The following is a 9,190-nucleotide window of genomic DNA, read 5'->3' as shown; positions in this document are numbered from 1 at the left end:
TGGGAGTTGGGTGGTGCTCTTGGTTCAGGTCCAGCATCCTCAGGTGCCACCCAGACACATCAGGGCTCATGGCCCAAGTGCTGGGGACATGAACAGCGTTGTTTACTGAGTGATCCCTATGGAGTGCATAGGGGACCCTTCCCTCACCAACCACAACAAGGTCACCTCTTTCCTGACTCTTCTATTGACTGAGAAAAATGGAAAGTTTCTGGAATAGTTCAAAGCCTTTACACATCAGTGGAAACGTGTCCATCACAGCTCAGAAGTGACTCTCCCAGACATGACAGTGTAAACCTTATTTTCCTTCCTCCTATCCCACCATACAGTCAAGTATTTCTGGTGGTGCTCTGCCTAAACCTCAACCCAGATGTAGAATGACAGGTATTAAACAAAACTCCACCTAAAAGGAGGAAAACTTCAAGTATTACATAACTCGTTCTCCTTACTGTAGATGCCCTTTTATCACATCACCACAGAATTTCTGATTTATCTCAAAAATACTTTTGACAACTAAAAGAGATCATCTCAGTTATGAATAATCCCTATTGTTTGGGATTAATATACAAAGCACAAAAATAAGCAGTTATGGAGAGGCACAAGATCATGGATGACTCTGTGAGGATCCATAGCAAGGACATCAAAATATCTCTCCTGGGATCAAGCCTGCTCCAGTACTGAGCAGGCTTGGGATCTACTCTGCAGATCCCAAAAATCAAAAAGTTGACAGCTTTGTCTGAACTGACCCTGCTCTTTCCTCCAGAACCTCTATTTGCTGAGGCAGTCTGAAATTCTGCTTTTCACATGGCAGGGCTCTGCATTGCATGATCACCTCAGGCTCTTCGCTGAGGTGTCTCTGTTTATCAGGTGGTTAATTTCTGTCTCCAAACCAAACAGCCACCAGATTTAGTTACCTGGAAATTATTCTCCTTCTCATTAAATGTAGGATCTCCACAGCTTCTGTAAAAATGGTCTAATTAGGCTGAATAAGAATCTAGAAGTAGACATCTGGCCCTATTGAAGGCAATAGCAGAATTACCAAATCCAATTACCTGGATTTGAAAAACACAGTGATGTTGATAAATTCAGTTTTCCTAAAATACTAGGCTGCCTTGAATCCAAACAGGCCTTTGATCCATTTCCCAAAATTCTCGCTTTTCTATGGGCTTGCAAAAAATCTCCATTGTGTGCCAATAGTTCCCTCCTGCTGGGATTCCCTGCTTTACTTAAAAAAAAAAATCAGTTTTTAAAAATTTATAAAGTAGAATCATGGCTTGGTTTTCCAAAAACGAATCTTCCAGCCCTGTATGAGTGACTCAGGTGCACACACTGTCTTTCAGATGGCACTGCACACACAAATGCCATTCTTATATTTAACGTACTATAAACCTTAGAAATCTAAAATATTAATGGAATATTTGACTATTAGGGAAATTAAATGTGTCAATCCATCTTTCTGCCCTCCTTCAGAGCCTTTCTGTAGGCTCTGTTCTCTCAAGTCCTTTCCCTGAATTTCATGATTCGTTGTCTCAGGTAGAGAGACAAGGTTCACCTTGTTTCTCCAACAGACTAACGCTGCAAATCTTCTTTCCCTTCCCCCCATGCTTTGTCTCTCTGTTCCCATCTTTGTTTCGCAGACAAATTCAGGAATATACCTGCAGAGCTTCACAGGTTCCCTTTCCAACACTTGGACTCTTTGTTCTTTGTCCATCCTCCACCCTCTGCTCTCCTTCCTTTGCCAGGCAGGACTGGTAAAACTGGTTCCCACTTAGGCTTTAGATAATCTCCTTTTCAAAAAGAGATTCCTTTTATTCTGAACGGAATTTCTGTGAGGTGCCCTTTCAGTTCAGAATATAAACACAAGCTTTAGGCCAAATCTTAATAGCTCCCATTAAGTATTTAATTTAGGACTATGAGGAACCTTACCAGCAGTGCTGCAAGATTTTATCCAGCGTTGGCATGTTTAGCTCTACCACAAGTAGCAGATGGACAGATAGATTTGTCTTGAGCATAAAGGAGACTTGTTAAATAAGCATAAACAGACTTGTTGCTGTATTAGACATTAAAAGATTTCTTTATAAAGCTTTTTTTTTTTTAGTTCAGACAGCTCCTTGCAGATTTCTCTGCTTAATTTCACAGATTAATCTCTTTTAGACCACTTTAGGGAGAGGTTTGAGGACTTATTCTAAGACAGGTAAATGGGTTAGAGATGTCCAAGGATCCTGCTGCAGATATTCTAGAAAATGGTTATACAGAAGAAATAATTCTTCAGTCAGAAGCAGCACAATTTCAACTGAATTACAGCAAAACTATTACACTTAGAACTATCGCCCAGTCATTTGGAATTGCCATGAGCACAGATTTCCTCGAGCACAGAAGTCATGAGCATTTACTACCTTTGATTCTAGGATTACACAAGAAACTCTCCTATGATTTCTGATCTCACCCAAGTTATTAAATTCCACCAAAGTACTCCAGCAGTGCAAAAAAGCTGATCTGAATGTAGGTTTGTGAGGTTTGGCTACAAGTGAGATTTGGCTAAAAAATGAAAAGGTGTATGAATCACTCTGAAAAATGAGCAGGGAAGGAACTGGGCATTCATGCTTTTCAGCAATGTTATTGATGGGATATTTATCTCCAGGACATTACCCTGAGCTGGAAAGCCACACCTGTGCAATGTCTTAGCTAGAGTAGTAGCCACAAGCCTGCTGTAACCCTTCCTTCGATGCTCTGGCAGGGTGTAATTATGAATCATGGTGGCAAACTGGTCTGTCAGGCTCCAGGAGAGGGGATTTCCATGTTCATCCAAGACACAGGCACTGGGGAAGCAGCAAATGAGGCCAGCAAGATACTTCTGGCACCTTGGGTTGCCTCCCCGTGACCAGGTTTTGCTGAGCAGGCTGGCATGGGAGACATCCAGGTGAGCCAAGGTCAATTTGGGGTCCATCCTAAGGGATAGCACAGAAACACTGTTAGGCACAAAGCTGTGCCCCTCATTCTCCAAGCAACTGCACTACATTTAAAGCTGCCTTCTCCAGCCAAATAGATTTCCAGGTCTGTATCAGAAAGGGGAAATCAAAGCAAGCTGAGTTCATTAGGCTGGAGATTTAGAAATAACTGTAGAAGGTAGCACCTTTCCAGTTTGGGGGTTTGTTTTCTATAAGCTCCTGAATCCACTCAGCACACTCCAGAAGTGCCTTATTCCTTACAGAAAGACTGGAGAATATCTTAAGGAAGGCAAGGAGACATTACGTGGCACAAAGGAGTGGAAAGGATTTCATTTCCAGTCTTTCATCCTCCAAGACTGATAGATTCTTTCTGGATTTCAAATACACAGCAGAGAAATTTTTTATAGGAATAGTGAGGCCTCTGGTTCCCCTACTCTTCTGCTCTGATGTCAGACCAATATTTCACCAGCAGAGGGATGTTAGAAAACTGAGATTCAAGGAGGTGTGTAAAGCTTGCTCTGTGAAAAACAAATTTGGCAGGAATCCAAGATCCACCTATCAAATCTAAGAAGCTTTGACACAGGAAAGTCAAAGGACATAAAGAGCAGATCTGTGGATCCCATGTATACATGAGGAGGAGGGGATGGGGAGTATCCTGAAATGTAAAAATGCAAGAGTGATTGACTAATTAAAGAAAAATCTTGATAAGTATTTAATAGTTCCTTCCTTACCAAGTAATTCCTCAGTCAGGTTTTTGAGACAGTCACAGAGAAAGCCTAACAGTCTTCCTGGTATTTTGGATGTCAATGTACTTTTAGGAAATACATCACTACAGTAATGACTTCAGTAAATGACATGGAGTGCTCACACATACTGAAGTTTGACATCTGGTAGCATGTCTGGGTCTGGATGGATAACCATCTGGAAAGAGGATGTCTTCACATCTACTTGCTTGGATAAAGCCACAGTCCTGGATATTTCACATATTCCATCCTGGAGCCCTGTGTATACAAAGATAAATATTAAGGCACTTGACAAATAAAGCAGTTTTTTTTAAAAAAATTCTTTTTTTTAGGTCTTGTCTGAGTTCAGCTTTCACTAAACCTCTAATGACACATTATTTACTGCTCAGCTCAGTCTGTATGTTGTCTACAGAATCCTATGGCCAGTAGAAAAATTAAACATCAATAAGCATCCCTTCTTGACAAGGAAATAAGTTCATCTGTGTGAAAGCAGAACTTGAAATGGTAGCAGTGAATATGATATGGATGAAATTCAGAAAGCTAAAAAAATTCCATATCCTAGATCTTGATTTTTGCTTAAGTACAAAAAACCCCACCCTTTCTGTAGAGCAGAATGGCAAAGTCTATAGTCCATGAAAACTACCCATTCTGTTTACTCTGAACCAAGTAAAACTGGATTGCACCTTGAATCTGAAAAATTTGTCCCCAGTTGATGGCATTTGTGTTTTCTAGTAGTTCCCAGTAAGTCTCCAGCTCCTTGTAGAAAACTGCATAAGCATTGGTGTAATGGTCAAGGTCATCCATCTCAATCTGGGGGGAAAAAATATGGAAGAATTACAAATTCTGCCCCTTCCCACACACAAATTTTTCACATTGGAATCAAAACTCACTAAAGGCCAACTCCAGAGACATAAAAAATGTTATTTGGTTGCCAAGGTCTTCAGACCACACCTCTTCTGGAAAACAAAATATGTTCCCTGCCCCTGAAAGGGCTGAAATAGCACAGCCTGGCCTCATCAATACTATTGCACCCTCTTACTCTCCAAAACAGGCTGGAAAGACTCAAACTGCCAGTTGGGGATTGTTCACATCCTGTGCTGACTCCTTCATTGCTGGTTGTCCCAGAGACCTCGACAAGGATTTAGTAGTAGCTCATATGAGCCTACAAGAACAAGGGATTGTTATCTGAGCCTAGAGTTGGGGAAGCATCCACGAATTTGTGCAGCTCAGAGATTGCTTTATCACAGTGGATAGAGGGAGTTATGGTAATGCCTCCTGTGAAACCCTCTGTAGCACAGCCTGTAATGAACTACAGGAATGCAGAAGGACCCTTCTTTCACCTTGTAGCAGCATCTGCCCCACCATAAGGTCACTAAGGTTCTTTTTTGTGTGTCTATCTGCACAAAGGCTGGAAAGACCAAAGAATCCTTGGAGAGGTTTGGTCAAGTGGGATGAGTGCAAATAAAATGTGTCTCTGCATAAACTCTGCAAGTTAATCTTCAATCAGTGTAATCAGGCTAATTACAATCAATTAGAGCATGTATTTCATAACTAAGTTTGTTTATGCTAGAATTCCTAGGCAGAATGTCTCAGGAAAAAGCAGCACTCCCTACAGTGTGCTTTGTGCTGGCACCCACTGGGATGTCCCATGGCACTATGGTTCCCACCTCCCCATTACACACTTCCCAGATACAGCTGGCTCCATCCATAAAGCCCTCAGAAAGCTGGGAGGAAGGCTCCAGTCATGTTGGATCCACCTCTCAGAAAGAAAGATAAAAACCACCTCCATCTACCTCCCTCTGTGGCCGGGTGATAACAGCTCTGAAGTCTGGCCATGAGTCCACCACCACTTCTGTCCTGAAGGGGTTCCCTCGGCTGATGTTCATCACAGCTCCATAAACCTGCAGGAGGAAGAGCCAATAGAAGAAAGACAGTTTGAGACATGCTACCATGTGTTGTAAACCAGAGACTGAACCAGTGACACAGAGCTGAAAGCTTCACACACACACACATCTCACGTAACCCTTCAAGTGTGTAGGCTGAGACCTACACACTGACCAGTAAGGCACAATACCATGAAGATAAACCATTATCTCATTATGCTAACCCTAATCACTATGGAGAGGAGGTGGACCAATGTTCTTCTTCTCTTAAGAATGGAGACTTGGGTTAGTAATCAGGACCAAAGGATAAGACAGGCTGAGAGAGTTGGGGTTGTTAAGCCTGGAGAAGGGAAAGCTCTGGGAAGACCTTAGAGCACCTTCCAGTATCTAAACGGGGTCTAAGAGAGCTGAACATTTTACAAGGGTCTGGAGTGACAGAACAAGGGGGAATGGCTTCAAACTGAAAGAGGGCAGATTTAGATTAGAGATTAGGAAGAAATTCTTCCCTGTGAGGGTGGTGAGGCCCTGGCACAGGTTGCCCAGAGAAGCTGTGGCTGCTCCTTTCCTGGAAGTGTTCAAGGCCAGGTGGGATGGGGCTTGGAGCAACCTGATCTAGAGGAAGGTGTCCCTGGCCATGCCAGGGAGTTGGAACTGGATGAGCTTTAAGATCCCTTCCAAGACAAATCATTCCTTGATTCCATGATATCTCAGATGCAGTTATCTAAACAGCAACTGTCAGTCCAGAGGAAGCACAACCCTTTCCCAACAGTTTTGATTCCCTGACAAACAACCAAAATCACTGATGGAAATACCACAGAAAATGCAGGTCAGTGCTGTGTTACCTTAAGGGACTCAGGAAAACTCTTCCTTAACATTTTCTCAAGCATCTGCAGCTTCCTGGAGCAGTTAAGTACCAACATCTCTCTTGCTGGGAACACACAGAAAATATAAAGATTCACTCAAAAAAAGAGATAATGTGAAGGAACTGAGTGGCATAATTGCTAATTTCATAAAATACAGTATCTCCCATGAGTGTCTTGCTTCAGAATGTACCTGTGTTAAACAAACAAAACAATTTCCAAAACCAAAAGGTTTCTGAGAAGCCAAAAAAAAAAAAAAAAAAGAGTAACTTCACTTAAAAAGTCTAAGGGAAGAATTCAAATCCTAAGGTTTCTCAGAGGTAGCACAATGTTCATTCTTTCTTTTACCTCTTAAATGTGCACCATTTAATCCTAAAAGCATTTCCCTTTGCTGCATTTTGTTATAAATATTAACATACCTTCAGAATTACTGCAGCCATCAAGTATCCACCTTCCTAATAAGGAACATGTTATCAACAGCCACCCCTCAGGATCACAGATCAGCAACCTCATCTAGTGGAAGGTGTCCCCGCCCATGGCAGGAGGTTGGAACCAGTTGAGATTTAATGTCCTTTCCAACTCAAACTTTCTGATGATTCTGTGATTACATGTAGGTATTTACCTTCCTTGAAGCTTATATTCCATTTTCTCACCATATTCAATGGAAAAACTGTCTCTGGGTCACTGCATCACTGTACGTGCAACTGTATCTAAAGGCAGCATCGGTACATGTTTGAATTCACAGCTACTTTTACTTAAGGACACTTCTAAGACCTTTATGCCTGGAAATACTTTGATTTGGAAAAAATATTGATATGTATAGCCCACTTGATCCCTTACCTGCTTTGAATCTTGGAGCTTGCCCTTCTGAAGTGCAACAATAACTTGAAGTGAGGAGACTATAAAATACATCCACTTCGTGGCTGCTTCTGCACAGGGAATGATGAGAGTCCTCGTTCAGAATCTCAAACCTATAAATTTATTGACCCAAGTTGTTCTAAATTGGTATACTGTTCCTAGCAGCTTTGTTCTGTCTTTTTTGGGGAGAGCATGGAAATAAAAGCCAGAGCCAGCCACACCTTCAGAGGAGGAGGGACTCTGTAAGAAAAGTGACACAGGGCTTGTTCAGGAGTATACGTTCTAGAAAGAACTTTTAATTTTTTCATGAAGACATTTAATCTCTTTGCATTCATACCAGTGAATGGTATGCTCTGCACACACTTATAATGATCTCTTTTCTTCTCAGTGGGAGGGAAATTAGTCAGTTCTCATTCTCAGTGCCAAGGTTCTTACCATGAGGTAAACTGAGACCAGAGAAACCCAACCCAGCTCAGTGGCCCCAAACACCACTTTGAGGTGGCAGCCCTGTTCCCCTTTTGCCTGAGTTTTCAGTTGTCCCTGTCAGTCCAGTTTGATGATGTTAACCCATCCTGTCCTCTGGATTTGGACTGGATAACCTACAAACAAGGCAGAAGAGTCAATACAGAATGTCGAAGTGTTACACAAGAGGACATGCAGATGTCTTGCTTGAACATAAAGAAAGGGTTGATATGGGATACAGATGAATGTTACTGATATATCTTAAGAAATCTGTAGCTTATAACTTACTGCTTGAAGCCAAGGCTTGTGAAATTGAAGTTTCAGATGCTCCCAGGTCATATCACACAAGTTCACAGCTCCACACAGACTGATCAACAGTGAACCTGCTCCTAGAGGGGTCTTCTAATCTCATCAAAGCCACAATCTGACCATTCTGCACTGAATAAAGTGTACTCAACATTAAGTAAGTTGAGCTGAGGCCACTTCCTAAATGTATGGATTTATGTTCCTGGTTTATGTTTTTCTACTTATGTGTGCATGACAACCCCAAGATAACAACATCCTAAGAACAGCCAGCCTATCACAAATCACCTAGTCTCAGGAAAAAAATAAAATTAAAATAGTTAATTAAAAAAATTAACGTGTACCTATCTATCTCTGTAATGTAGAAGCTCCTTCTTCAATTACTGCTCTCTCAGCTTTCCTTGTGTGGAAGCTGTATCTGACTTCTGCTTACTGCCCTTTTCCACACTTTCTTTTGAAAGTATTAAAAAAAAAAATGAAAAGGTATCCATTGGTTCAGGCAGTTCAAAACCCACATCGTCATTTGCTCACAAGTAAATCACCCTTAATGAAACAAAGCAAAAATTAAGATGCTGGCATGCAGGAAAATCATGGGTTAAAGTACTTTTGGGTAAAGTCAGTAAATGCTCCCCTTGTCAAGTAATCAAAAATTTGAGAAATATTTTTAAATAATTATGCATGGGAAAACAGATTTTTTAATCTCATTTTCATCCTCCAAAGCCAAAAGGTATTTGACAGTTAATGAAATACAAGGTAAATACCAACTCTGAGATCAGAGCTTAGCTCTGTAACGTTCTCAAGTAGTTTCCCCAAGCACCTGGATAAATCAGGTGGGGTTATTTTTTAGCAGTGAACATGCAAGTGCAAAAAAATCCTATACAGTTGATAAAAATGATTCAATTTCCTGCCATGGAGGGTGTTTTACTAAAAAGGAAAAAAAAAAAAAAAAAAAGTAGAAAACCGAACAGGGCATTTACAACTGAGTATTAGAAAATCATATTTTTACTAGGTGGTTCAGGTTCAAAGAGGATTTAACTCTTACTTTGGTAAGAGATTCTGCCTTCAGTGATCTACAGATGTAGATATAGAAGTGCAAATATAATGGAATAGTTACCTAATTCTATAAAAATGCCCAA

The 9,190-nt window shown here is 41.0% G+C and overlaps 1 protein-coding gene across 2 annotated transcripts; it reads right to left on the bottom strand.

The window, feature by feature from the left end:
• Positions 1 to 2,488: 2,488 nt before the first annotated feature.
• On the bottom strand, positions 2,489 to 9,186 carry GLYATL3 (glycine-N-acyltransferase like 3). 2 transcript variants are annotated; one of them, XM_051811754.1, is made up of 6 exons: positions 7,272 to 9,186; positions 6,414 to 6,499; positions 5,482 to 5,589; positions 4,372 to 4,498; positions 3,820 to 3,946; positions 2,489 to 2,945 (listed from the first exon to the last, which is right to left on the bottom strand). In XM_051811754.1, the coding sequence occupies exons 2-6, from the start codon at positions 6,489 to 6,491 to the stop codon at positions 2,519 to 2,521; spliced, it is 867 nt and encodes a 288-aa protein (XP_051667714.1). In that variant the 5' UTR covers positions 6,492 to 6,499; positions 7,272 to 9,186; the 3' UTR covers positions 2,489 to 2,518. The 2 variants fall into 2 exon arrangements, with proteins under 2 accessions (XP_051667714.1, XP_051667723.1); XM_051811763.1 differs by having other exon boundaries at positions 6,414 to 7,888; positions 8,040 to 9,186.
• Between the last annotated feature and the right edge of the window lie 4 nt (positions 9,187 to 9,190).

Source organism: Manacus candei, unplaced genomic scaffold (genome assembly GCF_025592945.1).
Source record: "Manacus candei isolate 608988 ecotype Guabito, Panama unplaced genomic scaffold, ASM2559294v1 h1tg000007l, whole genome shotgun sequence".
In the NCBI taxonomy this organism is placed as follows: Eukaryota; Metazoa; Chordata; class Aves; order Passeriformes; family Pipridae; genus Manacus; species Manacus candei.
This window is presented reverse-complemented; position numbering and strand designations above follow the sequence as displayed.

Excerpts from the sequence above, each read along its gene's own strand:
- GLYATL3 (XM_051811754.1), bottom strand. The coding sequence starts at position 6,491 with ATGTTGGTACTTAACTGCTCCAGGAAGCTGCAGATGCTTGAGAAAATG. Across the intron at positions 4,499-5,481 it reads TCACCCGGCCACAGAGGGAG|ATTGAGATGGATGACCTTGA; the intron begins GTAGATGGAGGT and ends TTTTCCCCCCAG. Across the intron at positions 3,947-4,371 it reads ACAAATTTTTCAGATTCAAG|GGCTCCAGGATGGAATATGT; the intron begins GTGCAATCCAGT and ends TTGTATACACAG.